The sequence below is a fragment of the Microchirus variegatus genome (assembly GCF_963457635.1).
Source record: "Microchirus variegatus genome assembly, chromosome: 22".
Lineage (NCBI taxonomy): Eukaryota > Metazoa > Chordata > Actinopteri > Pleuronectiformes > Soleidae > Microchirus > Microchirus variegatus.
The window spans coordinates 9,282,132-9,306,335 of NC_139823.1; the positions used below are offsets into that span (position 1 = coordinate 9,282,132).

At 39.7% G+C, this 24,204-nt stretch overlaps 1 protein-coding gene across 1 annotated transcript; it reads left to right on the forward strand.

Annotated features, from left to right (window-relative positions):
- Positions 1-3,567: 3,567 nt before the first annotated feature.
- ikzf2 (IKAROS family zinc finger 2) lies at positions 3,568-20,976 on the forward strand (the record flags this gene model as incomplete). The annotated part of the gene is made up of 7 exons (XM_083908850.1): positions 3,568-3,595; positions 8,764-8,865; positions 13,545-13,736; positions 14,292-14,459; positions 18,112-18,249; positions 19,184-19,315; positions 20,165-20,976. The coding sequence occupies 7 exons, from the start codon at positions 3,568-3,570 to the stop codon at positions 20,974-20,976; spliced, it is 1,572 nt and encodes a 523-aa protein (XP_083764976.1).
- Positions 20,977-24,204: the final 3,228 nt, after the last annotated feature.

Sequence of the window (24,204 nt, forward strand, 5' to 3'; positions counted from 1 at the left end):
TGCATGTTTTTGGACTATGGGAGGAAGCTGGAGAACCTGGAGAAAACCCACGCACATGCAGAAAGATCCTTGTTCCAACCAGGGCTCAAAGCCGTGTCTTCTTGCTGCAAAGGAAAGGGTGCTAACCACAACAATAAAACAAATGCCCTTACTTATTTAATGATTGGAATATGAAATATGTATATATGTATGTATATGTGTATATGTATGTATATATGTATATATATATGTGTGTGTATATATGTATATGTATATATATATGTGTGTGTGTATATATGTACATATATATGTCTGTATATATGTATACATATATATATGTATACATATATAAACAGTATCAGTAGTATCAATATATCGGCATATCGAATGTCGGCAAAAAGTCCTATATTGTGCATCCCTAATTAATCCCTAATTAATTTAGAGGTTTCAATTACTAAATGCATAATAATGAGGGAATGATACTGAGTATTTGAATTATTTTTATTCTTGATATGTATCATTCTCATAATAATAGTTATGGACAGATAGACCCCCAGCACCTGCTCCGATGCCCTCTGAAAGTTAAGTTAGGGTTCCTTATTTGTCTATTACTTTATTTTTTATTTTACTTTCATATGGCCCATAGCATCGATACTCAAGTAGAAGTGTGCAATAATGCCAAACTTACATGCAATCATTTTTTTTACCCCAATTAGTACTTACAAGGGGGTGCCCTTTTTCCACTTGAGCCCCTTGGCCCTAAAATGCACATGCACGCCACTGCTAATAGTCACACTATAGTTGACATAATTGACAATAAGCGTTGAAATGTAAAGACATTGTCGCATAATAGACTATTGGAAAAAAAACACACATTCACACTGTCTGCTCACTCCCTGCAGAAATACTTGCAGTGAGTGCCGCTTGTGTTTCTGTCACCGCATGTAACCTGGCTGCAGCCTCAGAAATAAGAGGCCTCATGTAACCTAATCGATTGAGAAGCAGAGAGACAGACTGGGTCCACACTCACTGTGATACACGACTGCGTGTGTCAGACCAGCTACCGAGAATAGAATAGCCACTGCTGCTCTAGAGAGGAGAGATGGAGGAGGAAGTCAGAGGTGGATTTAACAACTGTTGCTTTCGCTGCTGCTGCTGCTGCGGAACCAAACTAGCTTTCAGTCGGCGCTGAGGTGGCGCATGTCGAGCTAGAATGAAGTCTCTTTCAAGCCGAGACATTCAGTCTGGATCAGTGTGCAAGTTCATGGGAACATCTTAACTCCGGCGTGTTTAAGGTAAATAATAAAAGAGAGCGGAAGACGCACGGGTGCATGAATCTGTTTCCTGCGTTGACTAATCATTCTATCGCTGTTTTTTTTTTTTTTTTTTTTTTTAACACGGATATTCAGCAGCATTCGAGTGCGAATAATATGCTACAGACGCTTCAGACTGGCTCGAGGCGCATGTCTGCAGCAGCAGCAGCAGAGGCAGACGAGGAGCGTCTGTCTGGTGATGAATGAAAACCAGACGGGCTCTGCTGTACAGACTGCGGTGATCGGATAACCTGTTGAATTGCAGCTGTCAGTTCAGCGTCAAGCCGCGCAGAGGCAACGCGGGGCGAGGAGGAGAGAGAGAGAGCACTTTAAACACAAGAAACACAGCGTGCCGGTGCACACAATAATAACCAAAAAAAAAAAGTCGATTTATTCTCCTGTGCAGCTAATGGTTAAATCCACAGAGGCTCAGGTAAAAAACGCTCCCTGTGCTCTCTCCCTGTTCCATTTGCCTGTGCATCTGCAACAGACTTCTCCCTCCTTTTTTATGCAGCTGACATTGGATTATAAAATATGGATATAGACATAATAGTAAGTTGTGTCAAACGTGGCTGTTTATTAGGTCTTCCTTTAATGTCTAATGGGTGGTCATCCATGCTGCAGTTTACCCATTCATGTGTCATCACACGTACATTTTCGTTCCACAACCTGCGCGTAAAAGCTGTGCCGAAACCACAGCCTTTTTTTTTTTTTTTTTTTTTTTTTAAACAACGTCTGCCCTCGGCTTTCCAGTTCCCTTGACTGTTGAAAATAGCTTGGCTGCTCCCTGTCGCTATGGCTAATTCCTTGGAACCGGTGGATCCAGTTTGATCCATCCCTCTCTTTCTTTCTTTCTTTCATTCTTTCTTTCCCTTACCAACTTGTTGAGTCTGCCCCCCCTCCTCCCCCTTCCTCCTCCTCAGTGTTCCTACGCTAAAAGTTCACTGCGCACTGGATGCGGCTCGGCATGACAGCTATTCTACTTTGTAATGAAAATGTCAAAAGTTTGAGGAAAGTGAGTGCGCGGCTCGATGGGACGGTGCCGATTTTGAAGTGGAAACTGAACGGGAAGCGCGCAGAGGAGCCTTTGACGCAGCGACAGCCACCTGTAGGACACAGTTGATGCGCTCTTCCTAAACCTTGCTTAGCCTCTCTGAACTTATCCATTTGGTTTTCATGTTTCTTTTTTTTTTTAGTGGACTGTTGTTAAACCTTGCCCACCCTAGAATATTTTTTTTCTTTCGTAGAACGAGATCACTAAACCAAATAGGTAATTTTGACTTTTTCATTTCTCTCAAGGGAGGTGGAGACAGCTTACTACCCCCCCTCCCTTCGTCCTTGACTGAAAGTACCAAGTCATTTGCGCAGGGGAGACTCTTGAAGGTAATTACTTGAATCCACATTTTTTCATTGACATGTATTTCAAGTCACATTGATTTTGATTTACCTACCTGCACAACGACAGACTTCTGTTAAAACTTCTGTTAAAAGTAGTGAGAAGTTTTCTCCATGCGGTTGCTGAAGGAGACGCATTCATGATCTGAGGCCAGATGCAGTTTTCTTAATAAAGAATGCATCATCTTGATGACACAACATTAGAAACAGTGAAACCTGAAGCATATGTACAGTATTATGATATGTGCTCATTTTCTTCCACTGAAGAAATGGTTAAGTCTTATGTTCTTCAAGGAAACCAGCATCTGTGCTATAGTATGATTTGTTGTGTGATCATATTCGACGGTTAATAAACCAAACATCTTTCCTGAGATTTTTTTAGATGTCTCTCAAGCCAAAATAATTGGCTTATAAAGATATGTCAGAATTTCATGAGTGTAATTCATTAAAGTAACACGTACAGCGTATATTTAACTTCACAGGTGCCAGGAGACGTATAACACAAAATGTTCAGAAAATATGCAAAGTGTGCTTTAAAGTAGAAAGAGACAGTTAAATATTGTGTAATTATCACGTATTGTCTCACTCAAACCTATAATTGTAAAGTTATGTGGAGAACGTAGTTATTCACACATTTAAAATCATCCATCTTATAAATCATACCATGCAGTAAGACGTTGCACAGATCAATGTTTCTGTTTAAATGAATGCCAGTGAATGCGTCTAAAGCAGTGATCAGATCAGCAGTGATTTTAAAGTAGTTGGTATTTTTCAGATGAAATGATTGTGAATGCTTAATCTACATGAAACCTTTACTCTTTGAAAATTGACGATGTCGTTTCTTTTTTTTGTTTAATACAGTGCTCCCGTCGCAGTTGAAATGGAGGCTCCTGATGGCCACTGTGCTAGTAAGTCCTCATCTCTCACATTACGATCATTGAGCATGGAGTTTTCACATCATCATCTTTGTTGTTTTTGTTGTAAAGATGATGATGATGATGATGATGATGACTGTAATGACTGCCTCTGCAGATCATGATGCTTTTGTGGCTTCGCTGATTGCAACTCTTTTTTCGACATAAGCAGAGTTTTTGCCTTATTGATATAATGTTGATACAAAAGACGAAGAAATTGCAATCACAGCAAAATAAACATTTCAAGGGATTTTCCCCTGGTGTAGACCTTTTCCTGTTTAACTCTTAAAGAGAGAGAAAACGATGCATTAACAACATCCTGTTGAATGCAGCAGATACTGGATATGCAGTTTGTGGTGCTCCATTGCCCTTTGCTGGCTTCCTTTGGGCAGGTCTCTTGAAGAACTTCCCTGCCCCCCATGTACTTTGTATTTGCTCGAGTATTCATGAAAAAAACAGGCAGTGTGTTGTTTATGACACCAATGGGGACTTTTAGGTCTCCATTGGGGGTTTGTTCTTGTAGGAACACTTGTAGGCAGGCGGGTTTGGGGAGGTGGCGGAGGAAGGAGTGGAAGCTTTTCCTTTTCTTGTCCATCTGTGGGTCGCTTCTGACATGACAGTTTTGGAACTAGTAATAGTGTGTTGCGTTAGCGTGATACTGGAAAACACACATCTTTGTGAGAATAGTTTTTCATTTTTTTTTGCTTATGCGAATAAAGTCAGGTTAAACATTGCACCCCTTTGTATCGCCTTGTACAAACACTAGTAAATGCACAGTACTTCTCTCAACACCTACATTCGCCTTGAATATGAAAACATGTTGCTCTACTCACTATAATATAGCCCTCAAATATGACGATTAGCATAAATTCTATAGTAATAGTTTCTCATACATAGGTTTTATACTAGCTATTTATCCTTATTATTGTGTATGAAAGGAAATGGGGTCATATGTGTTGGACATAGCAGTGATGTGTTAAATTTAAACAGTAAATATAAACTTAATGTAAATCTTTGTGTCAATATTGTCAGATTTTGGGTTTTGCACCAAATCTGGTGTAGAAGTTCACAAAAAAAAAAGTGTACACAGTCAATTGTCTGTAAAAGAGACGGCAATGATATTTCAACTTCAGGAGACTCTTGGTAAACTTGGTTAATGGTGCTGACAGCAGCAGCAGGTACCAGCTTTATTTATCTGAAGGCTGTTTGGAAATGGGAAATCAAGTACTAATGTTGTGTATCCGTTCACCCAACCAACCTTCCATTTAAAATAAACACTCCAAATCAGCTCTGTCTTTGTCAATCGTTCTCTCCTGCCCGGGCTATCATTACAAAGTCAAACACAACACATTTCTCTTCATCTGTATGAGCTGATACATTTATTTTCTCATGTAGATTGTACCACTCTCACATGCATGACCAATTTCCCCAGACGTGTTTCCCATACAACATGCAGTGCATCATAGCCACAAACCTGAAGGTTTGATTTGCGTTAAAAGTAAATTTCAACCATCTGTTAATCACTTAGTCATTGATCCTCAGCTAAATAGCTCGTCTGCGCTCAGACAATTTAATAAAGGTTATACTCTTACAAAATACATAGTTTCTCTTTTAAAAAAGGAATGTGAAAAGTCTACTCAAATGTCTTATTATGTGTCTTGCTCTAATTTGTTGGTGGTAACATGATGGTGGATAGAGCCAATCCTCTTTTAACAGCAGCGTGGGAATGGGTATGAAAGAAATTTAATTGGAAAAAAAAGCACTGTACGTAGTCTGTACGTAGATGTGCTGAGTGGATTTGCGTGAATGGGTGAATGACAAAACTGTAGTGTCATCCTTGAGTCGCCATCAAGTCTGGAAAAGCGCTATATAAATACAGATCATTTACCATTTGCATTGTCGTACAGGACAGGTGCAAACGTATCCTGTGTAAAAGCAAATTAAAAATACCTCATTACCTGTACCTCACAACTGAGCTTTTTCAACCGGGCTTCATTTCTGTTGAGTTGAGGTAAACTCAGCAGTGAGATCCATAAATCATCATGTTTCCAGAGCTCCTGCATTAGAAAAAAACATATCATTCTAGAACCGAACAGTCTTTTAATGTCTTAAAAATAGGCGTTTACAGACTCATTTTATAAACTACTGTATTCAACCAAATTCCGGTCCTAGAAGGTGGTTTATTTCAAATCATGTTTTGTCCAAAACAATGAATATCCCTTTAAGGTACGCACCAAGAAAAAAGCAAAATTATTTCTTTCCATTTTTTTTTTAATTTACTTGATAACAATAATGACAATCAATATATATATATATGTTTTTTTTTTTTTTTTTAATTAGACCCTACTGTATACAGATACAGGCCTCAACCAAACGGTTGAGACGTCTGTTCAGACTCATTTTATAAACTACTGTATTCAACCAAATTCCGGTCCTAGAAGGTGGTTTATTTCAAATCATGTTTTGTCCAAAACAATGAATATCCCTTTAAGGTACGCACCAAGAAAAAAGCAAAATTATTTCTTTCCATTTTTTTTTAAATTTACTTGATAACAATAATGACAATCAATATATATATATGTTTTTTTTTTTTTTTAATTAGACCCTACAGTATACAGATACAGGCCTCAACCAAACGGTTGAGACGTCTGTTCATAATAAACAAGGTTTGCATAATTCATAAAGTACAACATTCAGAGCAAGTGACATTAAGTTTTAGTGAGATATAGTGACTTAAAGTGTGGTCGACCAAATGGTTGAGTAGTACTTTAAAGGGATAATACACTTGCAGGCAAGAGTAAACAACATCCACATGAGTATTTACATTTACCGGCATCCATCGTAATAAGAGACAGTTTCTAAAACTTGCTGGTAACAATTGTTATTTTAGCTTATTTTAGGATTGTGGTGTATGACTGAGATTGTGTGTCTAAGAGTATTATTTGTGTACTAAACTGCTGCAGCATTAATGTAAGTTCACCACTGCATTTTTTTTTTTTACAGTTTTCACCTAATTCTTGAAATCCACTTTCCAGACATAATGAGTTATCTACGTAGGTGGACTGTACCAAGTTTGGTCTTCTCTAGGTCAGCCTCACGATAGATTACCACAAATGGAACACATCATTCTGTAGGGCACTCTTTGGCTTGGCAGCAGGTGCTTCTGTTCTGTTTTTTTTTTTCTTCTGAAGGTCCATGTACACTCTTAGAAATAAAAGTGCTACGTAGAACCATATAAGGTTCCCTTATATGGTTTCCTTGGGAAAGGGTTTTTCAGAAGCAAATGGTTCCAGCTAGAACCTCAGCCCTCGTAGAAGGACCCTTTTGGAACCCTTATTTCTAGTGTAGTGCATGTAGTCATCATTAGGTGAATGGTATGCTGTCATTTGTCCAACTCTTGTTTTCTGTTTGCTCGTGTATGCGCGCATGTTTGTGTGTTCTCGATCTGTGTCTTAAGGAAGGTTCAGGGTTTGACAGGAAAAACCAGCTCCCACACGGTGCGTATCCAGCAACCCAGAAAGGAGGAAACCTTGTCACTCCGGAAAATAATCCAGTTCCTCAAACAGTGTGACATAAGTGCTGTCGGTGTTTTTCGGTCAATAATTTGCTTCTACCATCACAAGCAAGCCAGACGGCTCTTGACCTTAATTTAATTCGGTTATTTGAGAGTCTGGTAGCTTGTTTTTTCCTCTACCTAGATACTAGTGCTGTTTTTGGAATAAGTTGTAACTACAGACGCTTACTAGATTTCTGAGAAGATGACTGTACCTCAGAAGGAGTACATTCATTTGGCGCCAACAATGAAGTCAGCATTTATTTCTACCTACCTACTAAGTTTCATGTGTGCACATTTGTTCCTTTCCATTTGTCAGCACACTAAATGATCCCAATGTGATAATGTTGTTCAAAGTACCGTTCCACCAGAAAATCTTGACTGCTTAATATCCTGAAATTAACGTTCATACAAGATACAAGACTCAGCAAATGCAGGACACTGATGCAAAATTTCAGGTCAGCCAATGCATCAGTCATGTTTTTTTAACATCAAAATGTTATAATGTGTTAACAAATACTCTTCATTTGTGATCATATTTGAGCCATATTATAACGGCTGAAGGAAATTACCCTGAATCTTACAAGTGACACTTGTAAAATTACCTCCCCCCTCCAAAGAAATGTTTTAGTGTATGTTTGAGTCAGTCCAGCTATGGTGCTGCTAGGCAGCTGTCAGCGTCTGCTACAGTAATGGAAAATCCTTCATGACAAATCTGGGCCACTCCTGTCTCCAGGACAGCATTGCCAAGGGATAGCCAGTGTCGGTCACCTGAGATTTCCTCCAACCCCGACTTGTGCAACCTGAGCCCAGGCCCAGGGATTGTGTCATGGACAGCATCTCCCAGTATACCATACTGAGTAGCTCTGCCACCACAATGGAACAATACCACACATGAGGTTGTCAAGTTTAAAGAAGCTGTCACAACAACAGGAGATCTAACAGATATGTTTTTTTTTTCATGTATGAGGGATCATAGCAGACATATTTAGCACTGACAGTTTACTGAAGCCTTTTAATTTTGACTTAAAAAAAAAACACAGAGTTATCTCATTCCCTCCTTCACAGTCTTTCATACTTGTCTCTGTTCTTGGCGAAAGATGGCTTACTGTGGTTCCTTAGGGATGCGACACCTGGGTCAGCAGGGGTGTTAGCCTGTTGCTGCTGTATTGTTCTAGTGACCCTGACCGGGCCGGAGTGTAAGGGGATAAGGGATTGATTTGCTCTCCCTCTGAGTGGACACGGGGCTATCCATAGCCTGGGCTCTGTACAGACTGCTGAGAGGATGCAATCTGATCCACATTTGCTGGACATTAGCATCCCATAGGTGAATGAAGAGACTGTTTACGTAGCACACACTGTATGCTGTCTCTGAACTCTATGGAGACCATTGAGAAAAGCCAGTAACAAGGTTTATTTATATCATTCATGGTTAGCTTTGCTTTACACAACTGTTAATCAATGTTGAAGATATTTCATCGAAAGCCATTTAATGAGCCATAGTCCTTGAGTTTTTTTTTTCCCACAAAGCATTATATTTTATGTTTTGTACTACGCTACAGTATTATTATGTACAACTTTGAAGCCTGTGTTTCTGTTTGTCTACCAGGTAATGGCCAGTGCTCTCCCGGAAAGGAGAACTCAAGAAGTTTTGTGGATATGTCAACACAGAATGGTCAGACGGTTCTTCAGGGTCCTAATTCCCTAGATGGTGAGTGGGCAGTAAATATAAACATGTTAATGTGATCATTGTATTTTTGTTTGGAGCTCAGAGGGTCACTTTGGTCATTGATGAATTCAGAATTGGTAACCACTAAATCTGCCATGGAAGCTGTCATAACTGTGGCAAAAAGCGTTGCCTACAGTCCTTGAGATGGTGGGGGTGGGGGGTGTAGAATGCCCAAAGAGTGGATTTTATTTATTTGAACCGGTTAATAAAATAGAAAACCTATGTAAATGAATGTATCCGAGACACTCAACTCATTGTACCATGCTCTTCTTTCTCCTTGTTCACTGCAAAACGATTATTGTATTTCCCCAGTTTTTAATTAATCAGTTATTCGTACGGTTTGATCAGTGGCTTACTTGGTGCCCGTATCAGTTTTTATAATCTATTACTGTCGTGCCATAGATTAGCTTTAGCTGTGTCACTATGAAGTAGCAATGCAAGAAAAGGGGAAACTCAGCGAGACAACGGCAATGAGAGAGAAATAGGGAAGCTTGTTTCCCACAAGTTAAGAGACACAGGGAGGCAGACAAGGGTGACAGTTTCACAGGGAGATACTCTTCACCGATAAGACCTGTTGTCATTCTGAATGTTGCTTAACATGATTTGCCATTTTGAGGTTTGGTTACAAAAGAAGGGCTGCATCATATCATCTGTTCACAGTGAGCATGGAGCGCTGTCAAATTTCAAATTACGCGTTTTGTTATATGTTAAAACATAAACTGTACATCAGTTGTCCTGATATTTTGAACTCTGGTAATAAAGATAGAAGAGTGGGAGACTTGCACACTTTAGACCAGGTTAATGTCTTGGGTGGTAAAATAATGATATAATGTTTTCTTTATAAAGAATGATCGCTTACAACTCCAAAAAGCTTTTAATCTGAGCTCTTTCAGGTATTTCTTATTGATTATGAAAAACCCAGCTAAATAAAAAAAAACGCTTTATTTTAAAGAGTGGTAGAGATAAAAACCAAATGCTGCTTTTCAATCCCTTTGAAGTGTATCCTCTTCTGACCACTCTATGCTTCCAACTATGCTTCACTGGAGAGATGGATGTAAAGATGCAATGCTGAATTGCAAGGACATTCAGGTCTGCTCTGCGTTGCCAGGATACAGCTGTTGAAGATATGAGTATTGGTCTAAGTGTTGTGCACAAACTGTGGCATTGGAAACATACAGCATACATTTGAAGAATGCAGTTGCTTTGTGGAGATTTCTCTGTTTGGTCTGTAAAAAAAGAAAGAAAAAGAAAACAATATGTCGCCTGAATTTCTGCTTCTTTTCCCTGGCTTCTGAGTGTTAAACGGATGCGGCGGCTCCAGTGCCTGAGGGGACAGTTGATGGATGTAATCAGATTGGAGGTTTTAGTAAAACAATCACATATGCACTCCATGTGATTATTGTCCCTGTAAATCCCAAAACAAGTCCATCAGGTTCAGTAAGTTTTGCTCGCATAGTGCCCAGACGTTTTGCACTGTGCACTAGATAACCTTCCTTGTGCACCTTAACAACCAATAACAGAACTACAACATACCTTTTTGGTGTTAGACATTCTGAAAAAAAAAAAAAACATTATTTATGTTTTGGGGAACAAAGTAACCATGTCAGACACATAAAGCAGCCAAATCTCAGTGTTCAGCATGATGAAAAACAAGGTGGAGGTCCAGATGGACACAGTTTTTTTAAGAAAAGGTCGATCACATCAGTATTGTTGGTTAAGTGGTTAAATATTCTATAGATGGAGTATATACTGCATCAGTGTCTGTGTAGTCAACGACTGACTCGAGTATGAAGAAATACTATTTTGACTGTTGTTAATTTGAACATTGGGTAACGCTTTCTTTTACAGTCCCCTAATTACCTGGTATTTAGCTGGTAAATTCATGGTAACACTAAAGTGTTGCTAGGTAATTACCAAGGGTAATAAGATAAGTAAATACAGTGAAACCGTTGCCAAAATACTGGGTAATGCACGGTAATGTACTCGGTAAGTAAAGTAAAACTGTACTGTAAAAGAAAGCCAAGCTTGTTTCCATGTAATTACACACATTTTTAGGGTTAGGTTTGTTAGATTACCCCTTGGGTAAATAGCTAGTAATTAGGGGACTGTAGGTACCTGCTTTTTACCAGTTTATAACCCAATAATACACTTACATTTACCATAGTTTTGCCATAGTTTAGCTGTACATACCTTCTTATTAACAGCAGTAATAACACGCTATAATTAACTATATAGTTACCAGGTAAATGCCCAGTGTTTTGGCAACAGTTTCACTGTATTTACTTTCTTATTACCATTGGTAATTACCTAGTAACACTTTGGTGTTACCATGAATTTACCAGGTAAATACCTGGTAATTAGGGGACTGTAAAAGAAAGCGTTACCGAACATTGAATATGATAAAAGAAAATAAAATACACTAAAAAATGTTTTCTCATGTAAGCTGAAAAATAAAAGAAGCTTACAAAAGATAAACAAAAGCACCCTTGTGGGAAAAAAAAAATGCTAGGAACTGAAATATTAATGTAAAACAATTACCTTAAATGAGGTCAACCCTCTTTGTTTTTACTAAAAACTCTTTTTGAAAAGTCTTCTTTTGATTGAAACCGTGCCGTCTACTTTTCTCTCCTCAGATCACACCATGTGCATGTGAAGTTTTCTGTCTTTATTTCCTGATTCCTTATCTATCCCTGGATGTGTGTCTCACTCACTGTTGTTCACACAGAGAGTGTGAGTCTATTACACTGTGTGAAAACACAGGGTTTGATTTTGATAATGCCGTAATATACTTTGAAATACTGCTCTGCAGTCAACTCAGTGTCGGGTACTGCTCTGGTATGAAGTTGCGCATTCTGTCCGCCCTGCAAATATTTCACAATAAAAGCCTGTTGATAAAATTAATCGATCGAGGGAGCTGAAACTGCTTTTATTTTGAAACAGGATGTGTGGTCTTTGTAGCGTATGCAATAGATGGAGACATTGAAAGTGTGGTGTCTGTGTCGTGGTCACGCTCATGGTAAAAATAGACATGAGTTCTATTCTCAAGAACAAAAGCAGCGCAGCTCACTTGACTGACATGCACCCCAAAAGCATATCTCAGGTCGGCTGTGTGGCTCTCCCAAAAAGAAAAAGAAAAAATTTAAGCAGAGCAGACATTCTGCTCATGCATCCAGTGTGGCCCCAATTTACAAGTATGAGTTTTGTCACTTGGTAATTTAAAACACATGTAATTGGTCTGCATTTCCTGAACCTCTAGTGCCGTAAAGTCTAGAAAAGCTGCACCAGTTAAAACACGAATATTCTGTCAAAATGTGGCAGTTGTGGCAGTGATTTATGATAATAAGTATGGGTTTGGATGAGGCGGCGTCTTGGTCTGGATTTGGAAACGCATTCCCCCAATTAGTGACCTGAGCAGTGGTGGCTCGACAAAAGAAGGCAACTTCAATTCAACATAAATAATAAGCATTTCCCAAATAATTTCTTATTCTGGCAATGAATAATCTGAATAAGATCGTTGAAATATCACAAAGCTCTCATCGGCTCACACACCTCTGCACTTGTTCTCCTTCTCCTTCCCGCTCCTCTCCATCTCACAGCTCCGAACAATGATCATTGTCTTTGAGCTTAAATTGATCACTTACCTGTCACTACGTTCTGCGTCAGCTCAGCCTTTTTTTCTTCTTCTTTTGATTCATGAACATTTTTTTCAGTTGTTGCTGCTGCTGCGGATCAAAGTCTATAGGATCGCAACATTCATTATGCTACATCATTTGTAGAAAGACCTTCAAGACATACTGTAGTTTTTTGTTTTTTTTGTAGAAAATTATTTATTGTTGTAAAGGTCTTACATTCTGCTATAATCAATATTAAAATTGTATCTCGTGATTGATCCAGAATTGTCAAATTACACGATCATTCACTGAAAGAACTTCTATAAATCATTTTGCTGCTTGACTGAAAAAGTATTCACTACTACAACCAGGGCGATTGTTGGGAAAAGACTGAGGGTGAATGAAACTAGGTGTATCTGTGTTATGTTTACATACCTTTTTGCTGGACTATTATTTTAATGTATTTTACGAGTACTACTGACTGATAACTAGAAACTCCAGTTTTCCCGCCAACCCTTCCCCCACACCCTCATACACACATGCTCATGCACAAAATTATAGAATCCTTTTGTCCTTGTCATCCAGCCAGTCTCCCACTGCTAGTCGGATAGACTAAGCTACAGGGCCTCTGACACTCCCTTTCTACTCGGGGACGGCCAGGAACCAGACTAGCCTGTTTCTCTTTCTCTCTCTCTCTTCACCATTTCCATCCATCCATAAATCCATCTCTCTAAGAGGTGAGTAGCTAAAATTGCTCGAATGCCCCCCTCCCACATGTCCATTAGCGAGATATTCTCCACAATCCCTGTCCATTGCGGTTCAAACCTGTCTTCCTCCAGTCAGTCTTATACTGAGACTAGCACAGTTCATGTTGGGCCTTTGCTGCTCCACTCAATTATACAGAGGGAAGTCATGCTCCAACCTAGTTCAACTCCATCATGCAACCTTAGCGCAACCTTGGCAGTATGAAGGTAAAAGCTGTTCCAACTTCTGCATTTGACACACTGTGTAAACTAAGTGACTCTGTGTTACTTTTTTTTTTTTTTACAGAACTGAAAATTAAACAAGAGGAAGAAACGGCAGATGTAGGTGACAAAAGAAGCCCGGCACCAGAAGAAATGCGGCAAACAGCGGAGGAAGGAGGAGTAATGGAGGAATCCATGACTGGCAGCCCAAGCAACATACAGGATGGGTTATCTGGACCAAATGTGACAGCTGATGCAGGAAGCCGACAACCAAGTGGTACCTATCTGTATTTTTCAAACTGCCATTGAAAGTGTAGAAGCTGTTTGATATAATTGTTGCCATTAACAATTAAAGACTCGGTGGTATTCCCCTCTGAGTAACTCATAAACCATTTCGCTGTCCTCAACAATGGGCGTGGACCGCTTTCTGTTTTTGTTTTGTTTTGTTTTTTTGTTGAAAGACAATAGTATAGACATGGAATTATTATCAGGAAAAAAAATATCCTAGGAATCCCCCGCAACCTGTTCCAACCGACGCCATGACTGCTGCGGTTGTCGCAGCGTCAGGATCACATTTCTCCTTTCCATCTGCCTGCAGATCAAATGATTTGCTATTGCGTTACAACAGTAACTGTATATAAAGCAGAAGCGCACTGAGCTACATCGTTCCACGATAAAAATTAAACAAAAAAGTCATATGTGATAGGCGTTATATTTCACTTAGTGAGTCGCAAAAACAAGAAAAAGGGCCAAGTGCCCGTCTCAAAAAAATAAAGTTAAATCATCTTCACCAGGTGGGTGGTATTGACTTGGTAATGCCTTCCTCTACTAGGTGAAAGGCCATTCCACTGCCCCCAGTGTGGCGTCTCGTTCACCCAGAAGGGAAATCTACTGCGACACATCAAGCTGCACACGGGCGAAAAACCCTTCAAATGCCCTTTCTGTAGCTACGCCTGTCGGAGGCGCGACGCTCTAACTGGACATTTGCGCACTCATGCCGGTAAGACTCCTCCTCACCCTCTTACCTTCTGCTTTTGCTCATCCAATTCTCTTACCCAAATGAGACTCCAGTGATCTGCCCATAATGCCTGTAATGCTTGAGACTGACTTATTGTTTGGTGAATTCATGAGTCAGACCCTTGTCCTTACTATCCTTAATTGTGCCTTTGTTGTTGCGTTCCACATTCTTCAATTGCTATACATACGCCATTGGAACTGAATGATGTCAGGACTAAAATATAGTCACATAAATACAACCCATGTTACGTCAGGACAAACAAAGCTCTTATTATAAGCCTGATAGATAGATTTTTTTTCCATTTTCATAAATATGGAAAACATAACCATATAGGCTTTGTAAGTACCCCTCAGAAAATAATTTCTCCTGAAAAAGAAAGTTGTCTGCTTGATTGTGGTTGGCTACTCGCTGTCCTGTTTTGTTGATAGATAGGTGCAATAGTGTGTAAGTGAGTGTTTTGCAGTTAGGTTCCAAGGACATTCTGTTGCTTAGTTGCTTGATTCGCTGAAGAGGAAACTATCTCTCTGATGGGAAACGCAAGTTCTGTCTCAGTCAACTGTAACCCACCTCCCTCCTCTCCCCTTTGTGGTCCTTTTGAAATTAAGGTCAGACAATAAAGTCAGTTCTACATTTGATGCCCCCATGGGGTTTACTCATACACAATTCTTTTTTTAGTTAGAGGAAATGTGTGCGTTTGGGCATGCATGGGTTCATTTTCTGGATGAATCATTCTGTGATTAAGCTATCACTGATATACAGTACACCTCTACAGTACATCTGTTTCGTCATGTGCGAGCACTTTTTCATTTTCACTTCTGTTATTGTACGGATTGATTTGTTTGTCCAATCATCCCAAATAATGTTTTTTGCCCGTGTAAGACCACGAGTGGCAAATTCCACCCTTGTCAACGAGTGACAAACGTGAAGAATATGGCGCCAAAGTTGTGCCACCCTGACTCTCTTATACATGCAGGGACTGACGACTCATTAGTCTGTGGGTGCTGCAAACATGGCAGCTTTGACCTGGTTCCCTGCCACCGAAAAACAGGTGTAGCCAACAAGAGAGAGAAAAATAAAGAAAAACACGAGGCCGTGGGAGAAGAAAATGTAAGACGAGAGATAGAACTAGTACAACAACACATGTGTCTTCCATTTGGCCAAGGTGATTTTACTCTGAGGCACTTTAGACAATGCGGGACAAGCATAACGTGACAGGCGAATGAGTTTCCATTTTTGAAAAAAACCCAAAAAAAAAACGAAAGATCGAAATTCAAGTCAGTTCCCATTTATTAGCCAAATACAATCAGTCAAGTGAGATTGAGTACACAGTGTGGGCAATTTGCATGAATAAGAATAGAAGTTGAAAGGTGGATTCTTCAGGCCCATCCAACATCTGCACAAAGACGTGTGTGTGGCCACATATATATGAAAAAGAAAGATGCCCTGTGTGTGTGAGTGTTTTTGTATTTGTTGCTTTGTGATGACCAACAACCATACAAACCACATTGGAGTGAGGACATTTTGGGACAGTGAGGACATTTTGGCTGGTTCGCACATCTTTAAAGGGCTTTTTGGGTTGAGATTAGAATTAGGTTAGGGTTAGGCACTTAGTTGTGATGGTTAAGGTTAGGACAAGGGGCTGGGGAATGTGTTATGTCTATACTCCAAAGAGTGTGACAATGTGAACCACTGAGAACAAGGGAGTGACACTTGAATAAATCCGGTCCTACTCTTGAGCTTCGCTGCAGGAAAACAGCAAATTACCATTATGATGTTGTATAAGTTACTCTGCCCAGAACGATTATTCGTACAGTGACCTTGCAGATACGCATGTTGCTAATAATACTGGAACCCTTGAAAAAATAAATAAATAAATAAAAATAGCTTCAAGTTCCGCAGATACAATGGCGTTTATAGACCACATGATTACCGAATAACATGTTTGACAAAAAATATATTAAAAACAAAAAACAAAGCCTGGTGATGTAACAAATTTCTCTGTTTTTATATCTCACAAATCATTAAGACATAGTCCAGGAAAGAAAATGTCACATTTATATCTGAATTAAACTTCGATAGCTGTGAATAAGTTGTGCTCTTTTGAAACATGTTATTCGAAGCACACAACATCCTCTTTGTGTGAGAACCTTATATCAGTGTGTGAACTATTACCTTCCTTGTGTGTGTGTGAGTGTTAGGATGTCCTCTTCTAAGCAAAGAACGTGTGTGTGTGTCTGCTTTTATCTGTAGGACCTTTTCTAGCATTAACACTACCTTGTCAGGACCAGCAGACCTCATGGGAGACCTAAGCTAGGTTATGGTTATGGTTAAGGTCGGGGACAATGCTTTGTTTAGGTTGTCCAAAAGAATGGAAGTGAGTGGAGTGTCCTAAGATGAGTAAGTGTGTGTGCTTGGTTTGTGTGTGTGAAATACTTCATGCCTCTCAAGTGTGGTTTCTCTGTTCTCACAGTGTTGACAGCACTGTTTCAGTACAACTCTGTCTGTGAGTCTGGGTCTGGGTCACATAGGGCTCATTGGTACACTCTCAGGGCTTCCAGGTCACTCACTCCAGACTTAGGATATACACTCTTAGAAATAAGGGTTCTAAAAGGGTCCTACAAGGGCTGAGGTTCTACCTGGAACCATTTTCTTCTGAAAAACCCTTTCCCGAAGAGACGGTTCCAGTAAGAACCGTTTAAAAACCCTTTCCTGAATAAAGGGTTTAAAAGTGTTCTTGGTGAAACCCTCCAAAAGGGTCCTTTTAATAAAGGTTCTACCTGGAGCCCAAAATGGTTCTCCTATGAGGACAAGCCGAAGAACCTTATATGGTTCTACTTAGCACTTTTATTTCTAAGAGTGTAGTGTCTGTGTGTGTTTTTTTTTTTTGTCCTGTCTTTTTTACACATTTTGAATTCAACTTTTACCTGAATAGGAAATGGCACGTGTTGTTTCACTGTGTAAAGGTGGTAACACTGATGACCTTTACATGACAGTAACTGGGCTGTACATAAGCCAAGTTTCTCTGAACCACTGGGCAATTCACAGCAGCGTGGCTTTGTATAACATCTTTCAACCACAGCGATCTTGTTTGAGTGGAAGCTGTATTAGTTGGAAGTACTGTTCAGATAACATGTTTAATGTGTTTAAATTTCCGTCGCTCTTTTTTTTTGTTATTGTCGAATGAAGTCATCTCATGAAAGGCTCGTTCGGTAAAACGATGAGGCAAGTCGGATGGAAGGATAGATGGGCTGAAAGGGCTGAGTTAGATGTAAAGATTATGTCTTCATCTTTCCACTTGCCTATAGGAAGGGTTTGAATGAAATAGAAATGGCACAATGAATCACACTCCACCTCCATAGCAGTTAAACACTGGAGTAATTTTCCTACCGCCACCATGGGGCGATAAACTCTGCTTTCACTCATGCGAAACATGCAGTTCACTCATCTTCTTGGTGCAACTCTCGGTCGCCCACTTGTCATCTCTGTCTGGCAAAAGTTGTGTGGAATCCTCACACTAATAGTGGAATACCCATGATCTCAGAGGCTCACTTCTGGTTTGTTTGTACTACTGACTGTACTACTACGCACTGTGAATGAGAATGATATGCTTTCCGTTGAATGTCTTCACTTTTAGTTGGCAAACCACACAAGTGCAACTACTGTGGGCGGAGCTACAAACAGCGCACATCTCTGGAGGAACATAAAGAGCGATGCCATAGCTACCTGCAAGGTATTGGCTTAGATCCAACTGCCCACACTGGCCCTTACACAGGTAATCCATTTGACTATATCTGAAACCAAGTGTAATGAATGAAGAGCATTTGTCAGTTTCATTTTAGAGGAGAATATCAGTTTATAAGGTTGTATGTTTATATCAATTTAATTATATCATGGCAGTTGTGTGTATTAATGTTTGTCAAATGACTTTTATGTCTATATATTTGCTCACTCTGTTTTGAACATCAACAAATGCAATTTTACATTCAAGCCATTTGCCAAATTAGTTCACACAATGCTGGTTGAGCCTGTCAGCCTCCCCACAATTATTTCTGTGTTTCTCAATTTAGCTGTTATTGTTTTTGTTTTGTTTTTTTTTGAGCGAATTTTCCCACGCTGCGCACACAGTGATGCACTTTTATGTCATGACTGAGCAGGCGAGGCCAAAGACGCACACAGTGCAAATAAAGATAAACCGCTTCGTACAGCTGCACTATGGCTGAAAACACTGGAAGATCAGTAGGAGTATCACCATCATGATAACCATTTTTTAAGCTGTGTGATCATTTTATATTGAAAATGCATGCTCACCCAGCAGCAGTCAAATGCTCATTGAACAGCTGACTGAGTTACGTTCAATTACCAAGCAGCACTCGATTACGTTTTCCTAGATGCAGTAACGCTACGTTAAAAGACAGACGTTCAACAACTTACCACAGCACTGTAGAAACAACATCAGAAGACACCGCTGCTTTGTGAGTGGGTTAGAGAAAACTAGGTCATACACCACACGGTCTCTAGGACCCTTGTATGTATTGTTCTTTGTAAATCATTTAAATAACAGAAATGTGTATTTCCTCTGGCATTAGGAAAGTCTGACGTTCATATGATAATAAAATTCAAAGGCCCCCAAAAACGAAATATTAATATAATCAAATTATTATTAACTGTGCCCTTTCTCATTTTCTTCCATGCTCATATTTGTCAAGGTGAACTTCCTAAAGAGCCCCGGCCCATGGCGGAGGCAAACAACATGGTTACCTTTGACCGGCCGCCCGTTATCGAGAGGCTGCACAGCAACGTGGGCAAGAGGAAGAGCACCACACCTCAGAAGTTTGTGGGTGGGTATTTCAAATAGAGACTGAACAGTTTGTGGCTTCAGCTACTTTACCGTGGGAGGTTGACCCTATGAGAAGCAGCTTCATACAACGTAGGCCGGTATTCAAAAAAAAACAATTTAGTTTAACATATTCATGTGTTATGCTTACAAGTCAAGTTGTATGATGAATATAATATTATAATTTCAAGTGATGTTATCAGGATGGAATAAATGTACTCATGTGTCTCCATACTTAATTAGATTAAACATTAGTAATAACATTTTAGTGACATTTTGAACATTTAACTAACTGACTGTTTCGGTAATGGAACAAAAACATGTTTTGTTCTAGTTTTTAATTTTCTTCTGCACTGACATAGTTTCAAGCCTTCCGTACTGTAGTAGGGTTCCGTTACACAGCTTCGTGAAGTATTACGCAGCCGCCGTGCTTTTACTTGCAGATATTTATCCTAAATTGTGTTTTATTTGCCACAGTATTAGAAAAATAGCTTGAGCAAGTAGAGCATGCACGTGACTGAGGCAAGGAAATGTTTTTGGTTTTTTTCACTCTGTGGTTACACCTGTTACTTTGCCATTGCTCTTATTGAAAGAAAACAGCTCACCGCATCCCTGTCCTAGAGGGGTTAAAGAGTGCAGAACTAGATGGATGGGGCTTTCCACCCTCTTTGACTTGTGCATTAAGAACAACAAGCACAAAATGTGAAAAACAAGCACTGAAATATCAGAAATGTAGACATTTGTGACCTCAAGCCATTATTCAACTCATTTTCTGTAGCTGTAGTAAGTATCTCTTTTTTTTGTACTTGAACTATGACACTTTTCAATCAGTCAATTCATCCTTTTTATTTAGGTGAGAAGATTGTTCGCTACAGCTACCCCGACTTAGGCTATGAGATGGGCATTAAGTATGAAAAGCAGGCTGAACTGATGCCAGCCCACCTGATGGATCAGACCATCAGCAATGCTGTTACATACCTGGGATCAGACACCCTTCGGCCCATGCTCCACCATCCAGGTCCGCCTCTTTCTATGGCTGACGTGGTGCCCATTGTCAACCCCATCTACCACCATGTCATGCCCCTAAGCCAGCGACCGGAGCATCCAGGAAACTGTGATTCGCTGCCACCACATCCACCGCTGCCCCATGACTTCCCCAGCCATCCCACCTCAAATGGCCCCTCTGCTTTAACCAGGCAGGGCAAGCCACACCAGTCAGGACACGAGGAATCTCCCAGCAACAGTGGAGTGGACTCTGCTGACTCGGCACGCAGCAGCCCCCAGGAGAGGCAGGCCTACCACGGAAGTAACGCCCCTCCTGGCCTCAGGTCTCAAGCAAGTTCGGCGGTGATCTGCTCAGGGGAGCAGGTGACGGGAGCTATTGCAAGAGTCGGGCCAGGAATGGGAGCTGGGCTAATGCGAGTGACCCCAGAGAGGCCCCTGAGCCAAGAAGGGGTGCGAGTGTTTGGAAGAAGTGGCCAGGAGGTGCGGGCCTTCCAGTGCGAGCACTGTCGGGTGCTCTTCCTAGACCACGTTATGTATACCATCCACATGGGTTGCCACGGATACAGGGAGCCACTGGAGTGCAACATCTGCGGTCACCGCAGCAAGGATCGCTACGAGTTCTCCTCTCACATAGTCCGTGGTGAGCACACCTTCCATTAAGTGGATAGGGAGGGGCATTAAGAGGAGACGAAGAAGGGGAAAGGAGCAATAGCCTGTTACCATTCTCATTCCCAGACCTCTAAGACTGCATCGTTGAATAGCACTATACAAGTGTAGCACAATCAAAGACTTCTTTTTAAGCTACTTGTTGTGAAAAAGAACAGTTTAACAATCATATGAAGGTATGGGCCAAAGACACATTTTCTATGTATTTAATTAATAATTCAAAATAGAGGAAGGAAAGGAGTTAAACTGTTTCTCCTGAATTATCAGTGTATTTTGTATAGAGCAGTTATCAGATGACTATGAGTATTTGTTCTTATTCCATTCTTCTTTGTTATTCTTACTTGAAGAAGCCTCATTTCCTCATTGTTCCTTCACCACCTTGTGGGGCTCAGTGTGCTAAAATACACGTTTATAGGACTGGAAAGGATATTAAATGCAGTGAGATCCATTAAAGGCGCTCACTAAAAACACACCCCACACAGAGCTTATTGCATGTAGCATCGTATTCAGGATCTGTGCATTTCCTTTCTCATTTCTCGTCTACGACATCGCCGTGATCAGCAACGATTTAATTTCTTACAAAATCAGTCTAATGGTATGGATTTGTGGCGCTGTGCAATTGAATGACTTTTTGATACTTTTAATCTATGAAGAGACGTGTCAGTAAAAGCAGACAACAATCTAGTTTCTACAGATATGCAGTATATATAATTATGGTAATCAGATTTTTTTGTGATTTAAAAAAAAAGAAAAAAAGAATCATTATTAGTGAATATTTTTTCCTATGAAAATTGTGACATTTTAGTGAGAGTCAACAGAGCCACGACTACCTCCTAGCAACAGATAATGTGAAAGGCTTCGCTCACACATTAACTGACATATTTTTCTATTATGATAGTTTTGATTTCCTGCTACTTTTACCACAAATGCTTGTCTGCCGTAGTAAGTATTCATGTCTACTACAAGCACAGAAAAAGAAAACCTCCAAACCTTCTATTTATATTGAAATTATTTGATCTGTAACACACAGAAATGTCACTTATATGCATATGGATTTTTATCTTGTATAGAATGTGATCAAAATCAATGTGCAGATCTGTACATTTCTGAATAAATGCAAACGAGGTCACATTTTGAAATTCTTATACACAAACTAATGTTTTAGGTTACATTCCCTTTAATTGGCTTTCTTTTACTGAAAGTATAATGAATTTGGCATTTTATTGTACAATACCTGACATTTAAAATATAAATGCATTTGTAAATCGTTAGATTTTTATATCACGAAACAGAATGTGGTGCTATTATTACCACTTATTTCTCTCCATAGCAATCAGCCTCTTTTGTTTGAGTTTGCACTTAAAAGATGCCGATGAAGCAAAAATAGCAGTAGAAGGAAAAGTTCCCAAGGTGTAGATGTTAGTCAGGCCCAAAACAATTCTATTCAATTATTAGATCACGACTTGTAGGTTGTGCTGCTTGCAGTGTTATCACAAATCTATAATCACGGTTTGTTTGACGCTGTCGGCCGTAAATGTCACAGGGTGGTAAAGAAACTCAAAATCAAGCAGTTAAACTTGTGGTTGGATGTATGGATACCACTGATGTACCTCACATTAAGCTTTTTTCGGTGTGTGTTTATGTTTTTATGCTTGGACGGCTTTGTGTGTTAAAGTGTTGACCCTGGGTTTTTTTTCCCCCAGGGTTCAGCCGGGGTCTGCGTTATTGGTGCTATTCTCTGGCACGTCACATACCCACATAAATATGTCTGCTTCAAATGCAAATTTCCATCCTTTTGTACATGATTACAAGTACAAGTACAGTGCAAGATCACAGAGGTGCTTTGTCCATGGCACCTTAACATTTTTTTTGCTAAGCACAGCTTGAATGCCTAAAATGTATTATAGGGATTTGGGGAGAAGACTTTGATGTGTGTCTTATGAGTTCCTTAGTGCAGTAATATAACCTGATTTTGTACAAATCCGACCGCTCAAACACACACACTCTACGTCTCTTACTCCTCGCCACTTTTTTCCTCCTTGCTCTTTGCTTTAGTGCGACACTAGCAATGTACATGTATGACCTTTTAGAGAGGAAATCAAGAAGCAGGGCAGTGTCATGTCGCAGTGTCAACAGGAGAGGAAAGCGAGGAAAAGCTTGTTTTAAAACATTGCTCTACTTTGAAGGCACTTTCCATATCTCTTATATCTATTATCCCATCATCTGCATTTTTGTTGAAGGATTAAGTTCTGATTGGTGAAGCCAGGTGTAGCTGATCCATAGTTACTATCTACCAGTGAAAGGACTGTGCTTTGTACAGTTTGCCATGCACTTTATGTCCATACCCTGCTTATGATGTGTTCGCTGTTGCATTAAAGTGTAGGTAGAGTCAAAAAAAAAAAAAAAAAAACTACTCAATCTCTGACAAGAAAACAGGTCATTCCTTTGTTCGAACCCGTCAGAGTTTGGCATCCTGCGTTCACACTGGTCGGTTTCGTCACATAATAATACACACGTGATTATCCTCTATGATCCTACCTATGATCAAAAGGCAGCTTTTAAAAAAAAAAAAAAATCAGTTTACATAATGCTTCTTCTATCATAGAAACATACTGTCTGGAAAGTATTGGCACTGAAAATCGTTTACACCGATATTGACTCCATGTATATATTCATCATGTGAAAGCCCCCCGTCTATTTGACAACACATCCTTTTAATCATGCGATGCTAAATGTTATTATGTGGGGAATAAGACTAGGACAGGACAGCATGGCATTCAATTCAAATATAGATTATGATCTCACTGTTCGGGCCTTATAATTTCTCATCAAGTAATCAGTGAATTTAAATACTCATTTACCTTATTTGGGTGTTAATGTATAATATTTTGGTGCTCCTTCAATAATAAAATAATCATTATAATAATAATAGTAGTAGTAGTCACCCTGAACAAACAAGGAAGTGTGGTAAAAAACCCTCTCCTGTCAGCTTTTCTTTTGAGTGAGGAGTTTACTTGAAAACCAAAACGAGTGGTAATGTTGCAGATTGGGACGGTTTTGTAAATTGCTAAATGTCTATTTTCTGCTGAGATGTTAATGCAACTAGTTTTGTGAACCTTTTGTGTGTGTGTGTGTGTGTTTTTTATTAAGTTGGAAAAAAAAATGTTTACAAAAAATGTATAAAACAGGGTTCAGGTACAATGTATTTTTTAAGAGATAATA